The sequence below is a fragment of the Natator depressus genome, chromosome 23 (genome assembly GCF_965152275.1).
Source record: "Natator depressus isolate rNatDep1 chromosome 23, rNatDep2.hap1, whole genome shotgun sequence".
In the NCBI taxonomy this organism is placed as follows: domain Eukaryota; kingdom Metazoa; phylum Chordata; order Testudines; family Cheloniidae; genus Natator; species Natator depressus.
Window position 1 is genome coordinate 5,181,123 of NC_134256.1, and position 14,693 is coordinate 5,195,815.

A 14,693-nucleotide genomic window follows, 5' to 3' on the forward strand; every position below is an offset into this window, starting at 1 on the left:
TCCATTCCCAGCTTTGCCACAAACTCGCTGTGGGATGCTGAGGCTCACTCAGGTCCCCAGTCCATGCCTCAGTTTCCCCATCTCCGTGCTAGGGTGTTCAGGCAGGCTCCTCCCCTTCCCACACAGCTCTGGGAATCATTTTGTTTGAAACATCAGGTTTCTCTTCCCCCCCACCCACAGACTGGCTGCTCTCCACTGTGCTGGGGGGGGGGGGGGGATTCTGCTCAGTGGATGGGCAGGCTGCTGTCCACCTGCAAAGGGGCTGGGGAGCTAATCACTGGCCCCCCGCCCACCCCCCCAGCTCAGTGTGAACTGCTGCTAGAATCGCAGTGGTTCGTACAGGCAGCGACAGCTGGAGAGGGACAGCCACAGAGAAGGGTGTGTGTGTGTGAGACCTGGCTGAACTCACGCAAGGAGTCAGAAATAGAACCCAGGAGTCCTGGCTCCCAACCCCTCCCCCATCCCTTTGGTTTCATATCAGCTAATGCGCGGGCACACCTGCGATCAACAGGAGGTCAGACTCGATGTGCCGGGGGGGGTCCTTCCTGCCTTAGACTTTGGAACCACTGGACCCCACTCCCTCCCCACTCTCGCTCCAGGGCTTGAACCCAGGAGTCCTGGCTCTCATTCCCCCCTTTCACCAAACCATTGGACCCCATGCCCCTCCCAGACCTGGGGATAGAACCCAGGAGTCCTGGCTCCCAGCCCCTTCCCCCGCTCTCACTACTAGACTCCACTCCCCAACCCAGGACTCCTGAGGCCCAGCCCCACTTCCAGTTTTCAATGGCTGCAGTGACCCTATGTGGGGGGCTCATACTGACTGTAATGGACCTTGCAACTCTGTGGGCTGAGGCGCACCCTCTGCCCACAGCTTGCGTCCCCTTCTGGTGGCCCGCCGCGGTGAGCAGCCCCTGCTGGCTGGGCAGCATTTAACTGCCCCCCCTCATCTAACCCCCCTCCCTGCACGTGGCTGCCAGGGCCCTGCCTATCTCCCTCAGCCGCCCCAAATGCTCCCCAGGACCCAGCCCCTGTATCTCCCCCCAGGTGCCTCTTCTCCAAACTCCCCTGCTGCTGGGGACACCTGGAGCCAATTGGGGTCCACAGGGCATCTGCCCCCCCTCCCCCAGCTGGAGGAGTCACGCTGTGACCCACAACACAAGATATTGGCTTTCCCTGGCGAGATGACGCAGAGTGATGCCCTCCCCCACGCCCCAGCAAAGAGCCAGGGCTACAGAGTCACATCTTCGCCCCCCCCCACCCACCCCCCCAGGCCCGCTGGCCTTTGGACCTGCCTCGCCCCCTGTGACCCACCAGCCAGGGTGAAAACCATAGGCCAGCACTGGCCTGCAATCACCACAGGATAAATCAGGAGCAACAGGAGGCAGGGGGACTGATCCCAGCGTCACACCCCCCAGCGCAGGTCGGGGGAAGAGGGGAACACAGGGCCTTTCCTCTGCCGGGGTCACTGGCTCTGATCCGGCCCCCGAGCAGGGGGACATGCTAGCTCAGGGGGGTGGGGACTGGGCCCCGGAGCCTTTCCCCAGCCAGGGTCACTGACTCTGATCCGGCCCAAGCAGGGGGACCTGCTGGCTCAGGGGGGTGGGGACTGGGACCCAGGGCCTTTCACCTCTCAAGTGCCCAACCCTGGCACGGTCACACGGTCCCAGCCTGTTGCACCCTCAGCTGCTACGCTACCCTGGTGGCCCCCGACTCCCCCATACCCACTCCAGCGGCAGAGAGCACCTGCCTTCCCACGCACCTTGTCTGTCTCCCTTAGCCAGCTGGCCCTTTCTGGGGTGACTGCCTCCCTCCAGCGTCCTCCCCGTGTAACTGCAGCCCCGGGTGCCTCTTTCCCAGCATCAGAGCAACGAGCTGCTAGATCCAAACCTTCCCCGGCGCAGGGGAGATTTTCTTAGTCCCCAAACTCAGGCCAGCTCCCAGGGGCTAGCGGAGCCCACGAACAGGCTAGTTCCCCTGCTCCCTGTGCTAGGGCCTTTCCCTCCCCCTGCAGCCCCCCAAGACCTGAGGCTGCTCAACAAGTCAGGCTCATGGGCAATGGCCCTGCCCGCAGCTTCTCAGGCTGGGGCCTAGGAATTGGGATGCAGTTTTGGGGTTTTTTCCAAACGTAAGCCCAGCCCTACTGCTTGCCGATCCCAACCCCGCAGGCCCAAGCAGCCTGGAGGCCAGATCCGTGAGCAAGGCAGCGCTGTGGCCACCAGGGGAGACTAGGCCCCAAAACTGCAGCTTTGCTCCTACCGGCAGGAGGGAACAAAGCCGGCTCTTAGCCGCCGGCAAGGTCACTGCCCGACACCAGCACTCGGAGACTTCCAGGCCAGAAGGTGACGATCTAGTCTCACCTCGTGCACGTTGCAGGCCACAGAACCTCACCGACAAACTCCTGGAATAGACCCCTAACCTCTGGCTGAGTTACCGGGGCCCTCAGCTCAGGGTTTAAAGCCAGTGCTCTCTTGCCATGCTAATAGGGACAGACGTGGTACAAGTCCCAGTTTTGGCCTCTCCCGCATGGCTGGAAGGTGCAGTGGGTTTTTCAAGGCAGAGGAGGCAGCTGGCATCTTCGCACACCACAAAGACAAGAGAACGAGGCCCTGCCCAGGTGCTGTTTCGGGTCAGCTGCTGGGTTGGATGCCGGGGGCACTGAGCTCATGTCAGGTTACAGGTGATTGACGCAGGGATCCCACCAAGGAATGTAGGCTGTGGCCCAGACCCTGCAGCATCACTGAGGTTAGAAAAAAAACCCTTCAATGTGACAGTAGCACCGAGAGGCCCCAGCAGTGAGCAGAGGCCATCCCAGGGCCAGGTGCAGCCCGGTCCCGCCAGCAATCATGGTGCCAGGTGCAGCAGACATGGTACAGAACAGCCCCACACGCTCAGTCTAAATTAGCAAAGGGGAGCTGGAGGGAAACAGACACAGAGGTCACCCAGGAGGTCAGCGGGAGCTGGGATTTGAGCCCCAGACCAGGGGCCCCGCTGCCTGCCTCATGTGAGGTCTTCTACACGGTGACACACAGCAGAGCAACGGTTTTCTAACTGGGAGAGTCAGAGCTGATAGCAGGGGGGTACACAAGAAAAATCCTGAGGCAGCAGACAACCCATTTCATTTACTGCACAAGTTATCAAACTGGGGGGCACGGAGGAATTCCGGTGGAGGGGAGAGAAAGCAGCAATGCCAGGTGGGCTCAGGCCATGTCCTGGCAGCTGGCCTCAGGGTGGGAGCATCAGTCCACCCCCTGACTTACGTCAGGGGGCCCCGTGGCGTGGCTGGGATGGTGAGGTGCTACCAAAAATTGTAACTCAAAGGGACATGCTTACCTCACCTGCCCAAAGATTCCTCTGTGGCCTCCTGGGAGGGGAGGGTACATCCCATAATTTGCAAACCTCTAGAAGCCATTGATAAATGGAAGACAAATCTGGGGGGGCACATGTGGGGTTCGTGCCCCCTTTCCCCCCCCACACCTCTGGTAGAATCAGAGTTGACATGGCCAGCCTAAGAGAAGAGAGGGACCTGTGGTCCAACAGCCCTGGCAGCCTCACGGAAACCTTTCACCAAGAGTTTTCCTCCCGCCTGGCTCAAAGCATGAGAGTTACAGGCATAAAGAAGGGAGCAAAGAGTCACTTCTGTTACGCCTCAGTGGTTGTATGCTTGGTATCTGCTTTCCTAGCTCTGCAGCCGGCCAGGGCGGCTGCCGGGAACCAGAGCCAGCGAGGAAGGGAATTTCTGCAAGCAGGAGAGAAACTGAATTAAATCCAGGCCTCCTTGCTGAGGCAAGATGAAGACAGGGTTGGGGGACACGGGGGAAGGAGACCCGATTCAGCAGCGTCAGGTAGTCACTGTATTTTATTGGAAAACATTGATATAGTTTTATTTTCACAGCTTGAACTGAACACAACATCGCCCGCTTTCAGACAGCCTCGCTCCCATCAGCCCCGCAGCTCTCAAAACAGGAGAGCCCCCCAGCTCTCAAAACAGGCTTCCCCCTCCCCCTGGTTCTGCTCACAGCCCAGGGGCGCTGCCGGTCCCGCCACGGGGCATGCTAAAGCACCCGCTTTCCGGGGGGGGTGGGAATTTTCGGAGCGCCTCGCCCCCTCCCCAAACTTTTACAAAATTAAAAATAAAGAGAAGCAAGTTGACGGCTCATGCTCTTCGCGGCGGGTTGGCCAGGCAAGGGGGGGCTTAGCAACAAGAGCACAGACATCAAGAAAGCAAAGGCAGGTCACTAGATAGAACAGGGGGCCGTGCCGGTGACGCCCACCCAGCCAATGGCAGCTGTTGCTCGCCTCGGGTCTTCGACAATCCCCTCCCGCCCCCCAGCTCTTGCCAGTCAGAAAGCAGCCATGCCTCACGCAGGGCGGGGACTGGATGGGTTAGCACCAGTATTTACACAGCAGCTCTGAGAGATGGACAGTGCTTAGGAATCATTGCATGGACATTTACAGTTTGTACAGGGCTACGAGCAAGGAGAAATGAGTCCTGGTTTTAGGATCACGTGTCAAGAGCCAATTGCTTTTTTTAAGCTTTTTTTTGGGGGGCTGTTAAAACCCTCCCCCCCTCTTTTCCCCCGGATGGCATGACAAGGTCTCTGGAACCCACACTCCAGTCTCTGGGATCGTTCACCGTCCCCTTTCTTTAAAAAGAAAAAAAAAAAGATGAGACAAGAGGCTTCCCTTCCTGCCGACCCCCTGTCGTTTCCAGGGGCGAGACGCTCTGAGGCCGCGGGGTGAATGCACAGACCCACAGAGCCAGATGCATGCAACACGGTTAAAGTTTGCTCTCTCCGCGGTGTGCTGGGACACCGGCCAGCTCCGTCCGCAGAAAAAAGAACCCCCCCAAAGGAACTAAAGACATCTGCAAGGCTGAGATTTCCGGGGGGGGGGAGGAGGGGAGGTTGGGTTAGGGCCAGAGGGATGGGCTGGGGGAGGAGAGAAAGGGAGGAAGGGGAAAGGGCAGGAGGGACAGGGGACAATCATGCAGTTTGGGGAAAGTAAATTTTTTGTTGCTTAGTCAGATTTCTTCCACAGCCGACTGGAGTTTGCTGAAAGAACCAGATTACTTAAGTAGAGAGAGTGTGTTGGAGAAAAGTAGTGAAGGAGAATGGGCATCGCCAGCCGCCCGTCCCGGAGCCTTCACTTTGCGGTCATCATCTGCACAAACTCTGTGAGAGAGAGAGAGAGAGAGAGAGAGAGAGAGGGGCGAAGGTACAGGATCAGCGAGCCAGGATCGCATCCCCACTCCGCCCTTCTACGGGAACAGCCCATTAGCCTTGTTTCCCCAAAGGGCTCAGGATCAGTGAGACCCCGTGCACAGAGCTGTCTGAAAGTGGGGGCGGAGAGCTAAGCACCCCTTGGGTATAAGGGGGATGGGGTACCCCTCTCAGCCAGATCTCACAGCTCTTACACAGAACTCAAAGCACTTCAAAAAGATCAACCTTGCCCCCATCATGGGGGGGGAGGGGGGGAGAGAGAGGAGAACAAACATAAGGAGAAGCGACATGCCCCAAGGTCACCCAGCAGGCCAGTGGCTGAGCCAGCGCTCTCAAGTTCCAGTTCAGCACTCAGGTTCTGGCACCTTCACCCAATGCAGAAATGCAGCCACTTCTGGGGTGGAACTCAGCAGCTGGAACAGTTGTACAGAAGTGCCATCAGCTGAAAGCTACAAGCGTCCTCCCATTCTGGACATGCATTTGCACGATAAGTTTGGGATTGCAGACCTCTTGGGGCATTTTTCAAGCAGCAGGACCTGGGCCTGATCAGGTCAATGGTGCTCAGCTGCAGGGGACCGTTGGGTTGCCGGACCCTTGAGGACAATAGCCTGGTGGCTGGCGAGTCATCTCAGCATCCCTCTCCGACTCACCTTCATAATTGACCTGCCCGTCTCCATCGATGTCAGCCTCTCGGATCATCTCGTCTACCTCCTCATCGGTCAGCTTCTCTCCCAGGTTCGTCATCACGTGGCGCAGCTCCGCCGCGCTAATGTAGCCGTTCCCGTCCTGTAAGGCAGGGGGCGACAGAGCGAGGGTTTAGCTCAGTACAGCCACTCCCCTTCCACACACCCCGCCCCTGCACACCACAGACGTGGCAGCTCAGTGACCCCGGCACCCACAACACCCTGCCCTCCACCTCCCAGATGGGTGCTCACCTTATCAAAGACCCGGAATGCCTCCCTGATCTCTTCCTCGCTGTCCGTATCCTTCATCTTCCTCGCCATCATGGTCAGGAATTCTGGGAAGTCGATGGTGCCGTTCCCTGGAAAGGAAGTGCTGCCTTTGAGTGAAGGGGACTAGCGGGGCGCCGGGCCGGGGAAAAGCACCAGGGGATAAGGGCTCTTCAATCCGGGGCCCCTCAGCTGAGGCGACCAGCGTGGTGGCATCATTCTCTGTGGAACCAGACTGAGGTCCCAAGGAACGGCTGCGGGCAGCCGGCAGCAGCCTCAGCTGGCTTTGAACCACCGGCCTCAGGACAAGCTGCCTCTGGAAGCCTGCCAGACCAGGGCAACGGGCACCCGAGAACAGCTGCCCACGGAGCCCCACTGGGATAAGCCAGGATGCATGAGCCAGGTAGAGTGCCCAGGACGCCTCCTCCAGCATCTTACGTGTGGGGGGGAATGGGTTTGCTGCTGAACACCGTCCCCTCCCATTCTGCTCCCTGCCAGGCAGGCTGCCCTCGGCCACTCAACGCCCTTCCAGCTCACCATCCGCATCCACCTCGTTGATCATGTCCTGCAGCTCTGCTTCGGTGGGGTTCTGGCCCAGGGACCTCATCACCGTCCCCAGCTCCTTGGTGGTGATGGTGCCGTCCCCATCCTTGTCGAACAGGGAGAAGGCCTCCTTGAACTCTGAGGGAGGGAGAGACCCGCCGCCCTTCAGTGCTTCGGTTAATGAGGCTCCTCTACCGCAGAGCTGCTGAGCACGCTTCGGTGGCTAGCAAGGAGCAGCCGAGCGGCTCATGAGACAGGCCGCTCAGAGGCAAAATACCCAGGGCACCTTAATCCTGAATTCCCCACCCCCATCCCCTCAACACTGCTTCCAATGTCAAGTCTGACCCTAGGGTGAGTCTGCGTCGTCCCGCTGACCGAATGGTCGTAAGGGGTCCAGCTTGAGCACTGGCCACTGCCAGAGACGGGATGAGAGGGCGCCATGGCTGGCGATTCCTATGCTGGTCAAATTAGGCCATTTGAAGGGAGGTCAGCAGTACCCACTTACTTAAACAGCACCCCTCAGCCTAGGGATGGTTAGAGAGCCTAGTGCTAAAGGGCTGGCAAGAAGCTAAAATACAGCTATCAGCAGGGGCACAGGGCACCAGCCAGTGGGGTAACCCGCTCTCGAAGGTGCCACACTGGTGTTCCTGTGTCCATTCCCCAGTCATCTCCCGCAGACAGACCCTTTGCTCGGTCCCATCCTGGGGCCCACCCCTGGGGCCAGGCTTCTATTTCCAACAAAATTAGCCGGGGACTTTGACAACACTAATCAGGCTGCTGCTAAATCCCAACTGCCGGAGGCTGCGGTGGGCGAGTCCGGATGCCCCGGTCATAGGACAGCCAATCAGAAACATGGCCCATTGCAAGAGCTGAGCGGTCTCCGATCCCAGTCTGCAGGCTGACAAAAACCTTAAGACGTGCTTCTCTCCACGACCGCTACAAAGAAGGGGAACCGCAAAGCCGGCTACGCACCAAGCCCAGGGAAACAGACTGTCATTAATGAAAGACTAGAACCAACCTTCCGTGATACCCATAGCAGGGACAGTATTTGAATCAGATTTTTAAGCTGACTGTCTTTAAGCATTTAAAGAGCTTCCAGCTAGCTGGGGGCATAGTCCTCCAGGTAGCACTTGGTGGAGAATCTCATCTACTGTCTGCCTATTTGTGCCCCGGCCCCAGCAGCAGACCCCCTATATGCCTACCATCAATTACTCCTTAGCTCCATGTCACGAGGTGAGCTCCAGGAGTGGGACTCTAAACGCTGCAGCCATGAGCATGAAGACTTGGCAGAGTTTCAGAGCATCGCTACGCCTGAAAGTCCTACACACAGCGGAGAACCTAGCCTCTTCCCTGGAGCATGCTCGGTCCTGCATTGTGGGGGGCATGGCCAGTAATGGGGCCCACCCCACGCCCCAGAAAGTCATCTTCATGTCCCACTGGGCAGCATCTGCAGCAAGACCAGAGACTCCTCCCTTTCCCCTGCTCACTCGGGGCACAGGTGGAGGGGGAGGGGAAAAGGGGTCACTACCGATGCACTGAAGCGGTGTGGAGGACGCTCACCCCCCTTCAGTCTAAATACGGGGGAGCCCATGTAGAGTGAACAGCTAAACACCCTGGATCAGTTCTTCTGGCCCTACACGCCCATGTCCCCGGTGGGGATGACAGACAAGAGCTGCACCTGGGGATGCTGTGGATACTTGGTTCCCTCCCCATTCTTCCGAGCCCTGGGCTTGGGGGGCGATCACTACAACACAGAGCCTTTGCGAGCGCCACGGTTACAACAAACACTCAGCTAGGTGGAAGGCGGGTTTAGGACTCACCTGCTATCTGCTCTTCAGTCAGCTGGTCGGCCTAGAAGGAGCAGAGAGAAGTAAGTCACCAGGGCATGGAAACAGTCGGTTGTTACAACACCTAGAAGGCAGCTCTTAGCAAAGGATGCTGGGTTGACAGGCCTGATCGGTGCCCGCCTCTCCGATTCAGGCGGTGGCAGCATAATCGTCCCCTGCTTTGAGAGCACCACCTCTAGGATAAGGGCAACACTAGCTCCCCATGGCCCAGCCACTCCTTGATCTCCGTACCGGAAATGGTGATCATCAGGGCCGTTCCTGACAGGCTGCTGCCTCGACCCATCATCATAAAGACAAGGGGGCAGGTGCCACCGTAGGGCAACAGCTGAACTCCCAGCCACTGTCACAGCCAATACCGCTAGTGTTCCAGCACCTGGCACCAGGACGCTGTGGCTCTATTTCCAGTTCCACTACGGAGCACGCCTCTTGCCCCATGTGTGCGATGGAGTCAAGATCTGCCTCACCAGGGCCTTAGTTCAGTAGGGTTTATACCGAGCACTGAGTCAAGGCATCAGGGAAGGGCAGCGTATTATCAGACAGCCTAGCCAAGATTCCTGAGGTTGCAAGGATGCCACCAGTCCCAAGCACCCATGAGCTCTCTGGAGACATAATGCCGGCGGTGCAGCCCTTCGCTGATCCTCATGTGCCCGCAAGGGGATTACGGGGAACTCCAAAGCTGCTGGAGCCCCAAAGTGCAGGGTTTGTAAAAAAGCTCCTGATACAAGTCTGGGGGAAATACGATTTCAGCACACAGGCCTGTTTGGACCTCAAGCTTTGCCTGCAGTTTTGGAAACTGCAGCACCCAGAGGCAACCATATGAAAACGACGAGAAATGGTGAACTTCACGAGGCTCCATTGTGAAATGCGATCGAATCCCTGGCACCAAGGAAGGAAGAATGGTGCCGTGCCCGAGGGCTGTCAGCACCGAGGCTGGAGCAGAGCAGCGATTAAGGTTTGATACTGCAGCCCAACACCCTAGTATCTGGGTGCCTTCCGTGACAAACTAATAGCCAAAGCGAGGTCCCCAGTAGCCTTGCTCCCTTTGGGACAGCGATGCCCTGCTCCAGATAACATCTCACTGGAGAAAGCCTCATGGTAGCGTTTGGGCAGCAACACCCACTAGAAATGCAGCAGCTTCGCAGCCACCCAGGGCGGGAATCAAGACGACAGAGCAATTCTAAAATTGAGTGAAGGGAGGGTGCGAACCAGTAATTTTCCCAGCCATAGGGGGTGACGGGGGTGGGGTCAGCTCCCCACAGTGGGTCAAATGAGGGCATTCCTGCCTGAGGCAGAGATAATCAACTACAGGACCAAGCTGCTCCAATCTCTATCCAGCTACATCTGCTTCTGCCGTTGGCATGAGCACACGCCAGGGGGCTGGCAAGGGGCACTGGACAATTTTCATCTTTGCTCGTTAGCTTGGGGTCAGTCGCTCCCCAAAGCGAGACTGAATTCTGCAGCCACCCAAGCTGGGATTGAGCTGCTGTCAGATCTCGAGACAAAAGCAGGGTCAGGCCGTGGGAACCCTCCAGGGAACACACAGAGCAGTGATAGAGATTTCCGACATCAGGCGTGCATTGAGGTGGCAAAGGTATCTTCAGTGGAGGTGTGAAACCAACGTCCATACAGTCACTAAAAATCCCAAAGCACTTTCCCCAAGAGACTGCACCTTAGCCCCAACATCCTGGCCTGATTCCAATCGGGCAGATCCATTCAGCCTCCCTAAACTCCCCTGCAGTTTCAGTAGGATAGAGTTCTCATCTTTCTAGCCTGACCTACTGCGTAAGCACTGCTGAGCCATTCCAGTGACGAGAAAGGCACATCTTGTAAAACATAGCTCAGATGAAAGGTGCTCCAGAAACATAGGTTGGTAAGGAGAGAGCAGCGAGCAAAGATTAATTCGTTAGGCATGAATATCTACCGGTCAGCTGAGAAAGGGAACGGCAGTCACAGCTGATGGCAGTTTGTGGGGGAGAAAACTCCCTCCCCATGGCTTGGTGTGAATGAGGCGACTCCATCCATGGAGGTGGAAGGTCATGACACAGCCCCCCGGTACCTGAAGCAGCACGTTGTCCTGCTGCAGTCGGGAGAGGTTGGAGAATTTGGAGGGGAAAGGAAGAGATCCTGCATCGCCCCATCAGAGATAATAAAGGGCTGATCAGTCAACACTACTTCTGTAAAGGGAAATCAGGCCTCCCCAATCTATTAGAATTCTTTGAGGGGGTCAACAAACACATAGACAAGAGTGATCCGGTAGACAGAATGCACATGGATTTTCAGAAAGTCTTTGACATGGTCCCTCACCAAAGACCCTTAAGCAAAGTAAGCCGTCATGGGATAAGAGGGAAGGACCTCTCATGGATCAGTAACTTGTTCACAGACATGGAACAAAGGGTAAGAAGAAACGGCTTGTTTTCACAGTGGAGAGGGGGAATTAGTGGCATCCTCCAAAGGGGTCTGTACTAGGACCTGTGCTGTTCAACATATTCATGAATGATCTGGAAAAAGCGATGAACAGTGAGGTGGCAAAGTTTGCAGATGATACAAAATTACTCAAGACAGTTAAGTCCAAAGCAGACTGCAACGAGACAAAGGGATCTCACCAAACTGGATAACAAAATGGCAGATAAATGCAATGCTGATTAATGCAAAGTAATGCATATAAATGCACATAATTCCAACATTACATACAAAATGATGGGGTCTAAATTAGCTATCATCACTCAAGAAAGATCTTGGAGTTATTGTGGATAGTTCTCTGAAAACATCCACTCAGTGCACAGCAGCAGTCAAAAAAGCGAACAGAATGTTAGGAACCATTAGGAACGGACAGAAGACAGTAAACATCACAATATAAAGCCATGGTACGCCCACACCTTGAACACTATGTGCAGTTCTGGTTGCCCCATCTCAAAAAAGAGATAATTGGAAAAGGTACAGAGATGGGCAACAAAAATGATTAAGTGTATGGAACAGCTTCCATATGAGGAGAGATTAATAAGACTAGGACTCTTCAGCTTGGAAAAGAGATGACCAAGGCGGGATACGATACCGATATATAAAACAACTGGCATGGAGAAAGTGACAAAGGAAGTGTTATTTACCCCTTCCCATAACAAGAACTAGAGGTCACCCAATGAAATCAATAGGCAGCAGGCTTAAAACAAACAAAAGGAAGTATTTCCTCACACAACGCACAGTCAACCTGTGGAACTCCTTGTCTCGGGATGTTGTGAAGGCCAAAAGTATAACCGAGTTCAAAAAAGAATGAGATGAGTTAATGGAAGACAGGTCCATTAATGGCTGTCAGTCAGGATGCTCAGGGACACAACCACATGCTCTGGGTGTCCCTAAGCCTCTGACTGCCAGAAGCGGGGACTAGATGACAGGGGATGGATCACTCCATAATTGCTGTGTTCTGTTCATTCCCTCTGAAGCACCTGGCACTGGCCGCTGTCAGACAGGATACTGGGCTAGATGGACTATTCCTCTGAGCCAGCATGGCCATTCTTTTCACTGTTCTGATCCTGGCAAGGCCTGTAACCTCACATGGCAAAAGACCAAAGCTCAATGTGGCACCACCGCACCAGGAACTGCTGCCCAGCAGGAGCTCAAAATCCTAACCATCCTCCTCCCCAAAGAGGAGCCTTCATCCCCAGGACGGGAAGTTTATCCTCCTCCTGGCATGCCCATCTGGGTGCTTGCTCAGTGGGTTTCCCTTCCAAAACCCTGTTCAGGTAGGAATCTCTCCCCTCTGCAGCCTAGCTCCACTCCTTACTCATGCTGAATCACCCACTGCAGCTTCTTGTTCTCCACTTAGCACTCCCACAACCAACAAGTCTCCCCTCTCCTAGGAGCTGCCCACTTCGTTTCTTGTACCCTGCTCTGGCCATCGTCAGGGCCAGGATACTGGAGCCCCTGGTCTGATCCAGCCTGGCGAGCCCTAGGTTACCAAGTTCCTAAGCGCGCTTTCCAGCACACGCCAAGGTCACATTCCCTCAGGACGCACTTCAACCAAAACCCTGATCCACTGCTCCCTGTAGCTGACACACCAGCTCCCAACCTCAGTGATTCTCACCCCCCGCCCCGCTTCACAAGGCACCCTCCCCCAACCTTGAAAACCCCAGCAAGGTCCTCCTGCACCCTCATACCAGCCATCCTCAAGGCCATCTCCATCCATACCAGCCACACCCCCACACCCCCTCTCCCTAGCCATCACAGAACTCCCCAAACCCCACTCAGACTTCATTGCCTCCTCCCTTCACGATCCTCCTCCCATCAGCTCTGGGATTCCTCCACCAACCCCCTAGCGCATCTAACCCACACCAAGATGGTCCCAATCCACACACCCCGAAGTCCCGTATCCCCGGTAAACGCCCACAATCTCTAGTTCCTATATCCCTAACCCCATTTCCTCTGAGCTCCTTCCCAACCCTCACTCACCTCCAAACCCTCAGATCTCCAGTTACTCCAGGCCTTTCACATCCCCCTCGCCTTCCATAACCTCAAGCCTTCCTAGCCTCACACTGTCCAGCTAATCCCGCCCCCAACCTCCAAACCCTTCCCCCTTGAGCCAGAGAGCTTCCACCAGGTCACTGTACCCCCACTATATCCCCAAGCTGCACAGATCCAGACCCCTAAGCTTGTCACCCACACCTGCCTATCAGCACCCCAGCCACCGACCTACCCGGTTCAAACCCTGCTAACCCCCACATCTTCCCCCGCCACACCACAACCCTTCAGTCTCCTTGCGACATCCCTCCTCAAGTGCTGCCCGCCCACCAACCCTCCCACGCCCCAACTCACCTGCCAGCCTCTCCACACCCCCTGCCTAACATACCCAATCTCTCTCCATGCTTCCGGCTTTCACAACACCCCTAACACACAGCCCAGCCCGCCCACCCCCTTCCCATCCCGCTCTCCAACACCTAACCCACCCCGGCACCTCCTCCTGACAACCCCCCCCCCACTGTGCCTTCCAATGCCAGCTCAAATGGCCCCCCCAAGACACCCTCCCCCACACTGGCCTCCAGCCCCCCCGCACCTTCCAGACACAGCCTGAAACCGCCACTGTACCCTGACACCCCCAGGCCCCTCCACAAGCCATACACACCACCATAGAGCCCCACCTGTAACCCCCACGAGACACCCCCCTCACTCCCTCCACCTCCCCAGTGCCCCCCAACACCCCCACCCCCTTCCCTCCAACCCCCATGCTTCCTAACACCCCCCCCCAGCCCCCTTCCCAACACCCCCCACTCAACCCAGCTGCCAAACCCCTCCCACCCCCCCAGGACCCCCCCCACCCTGCCCGACACCTCCAGCCCCAGGACCCCCCCTGCCCCCCCCAGCCCGACACCTCCAGCCCCAGGACCCCCCCTGCCCCCCCCCCAGCCCGACACCTCCAGCCCCAGGACCCCCACCCTGCCCGACACCTCCAGCCCCAGGACCCCCCCCCAGCCCCAGGACCCCCAGGACCCCCCCCCCAGCCCGACACCTCCAGCCCCAGGACCCCCCCTGCCCCCCCCCAGCCCGACACCCCCAGCCCCAGGACCCCCCCCCCAGCCCGACACCCCCAGCCCCAGGACCCCCCCAGCCCGACACCCCCAGGACTCCCCCCAGGATCCCCCAACTCCGCCCGACACCCCCCACTCAACCCAGCTCCCAAACCCCTCCATGCCCCGTCCCTGCGCCCCCCCCGGGCCCCTCCCCTCACCATGGCGGGGTCCGGCTCGCGGCGGCAGGAGGCTCCAGGCGGCGGCGGCAGCAGCGGGTGGGGGAGGGAGGTACCACCAGCACCAGCCGGGACTCGCTAACCGCTTCACAGTCACACCCCCCACTCCGAGACCCCTCCGCCAGCCACTCGCTGCTCCGGCCCCGCCCCCGGACCCGCCGCAGCAGAACGGGGAGCGGGAGGCGCCCGCCGTCACGCCCCGTCCCGGGGACTATTTTCTCTCTCCGCGCACGAACACACGGCATGTCGCGTCACCCATGTGTCGCGCCTTTCCATTGGCCCGGAGGCGGCGGCGGGATGAGAGCGCGGCGCTGATTGGACGCTGCTCACCTGCAATGCGTAAAAATTGGACCAGGCCATGTTAGGGGGAGGGCGGGGGGACGGGGAGGGAACCAAGCGC

The 14,693-nt window shown here is 57.6% G+C and overlaps 1 protein-coding gene across 1 annotated transcript; it reads right to left on the reverse strand.

The window, feature by feature from the left end:
- Nucleotides 1-4,570: 4,570 nt before the first annotated feature.
- On the reverse strand, nucleotides 4,571-14,404 carry CALM3 (calmodulin 3). The gene is made up of 6 exons (XM_074937874.1): nucleotides 14,276-14,404; nucleotides 8,533-8,563; nucleotides 6,707-6,850; nucleotides 6,155-6,261; nucleotides 5,870-6,005; nucleotides 4,571-5,171 (listed from the first exon to the last, which is right to left on the reverse strand). Exons 1-6 carry the CDS (start codon nucleotides 14,276-14,278, stop codon nucleotides 5,143-5,145), a joined length of 450 nt encoding a protein of 149 aa, XP_074793975.1. The 5' UTR covers nucleotides 14,279-14,404; the 3' UTR covers nucleotides 4,571-5,142.
- Nucleotides 14,405-14,693: the final 289 nt, after the last annotated feature.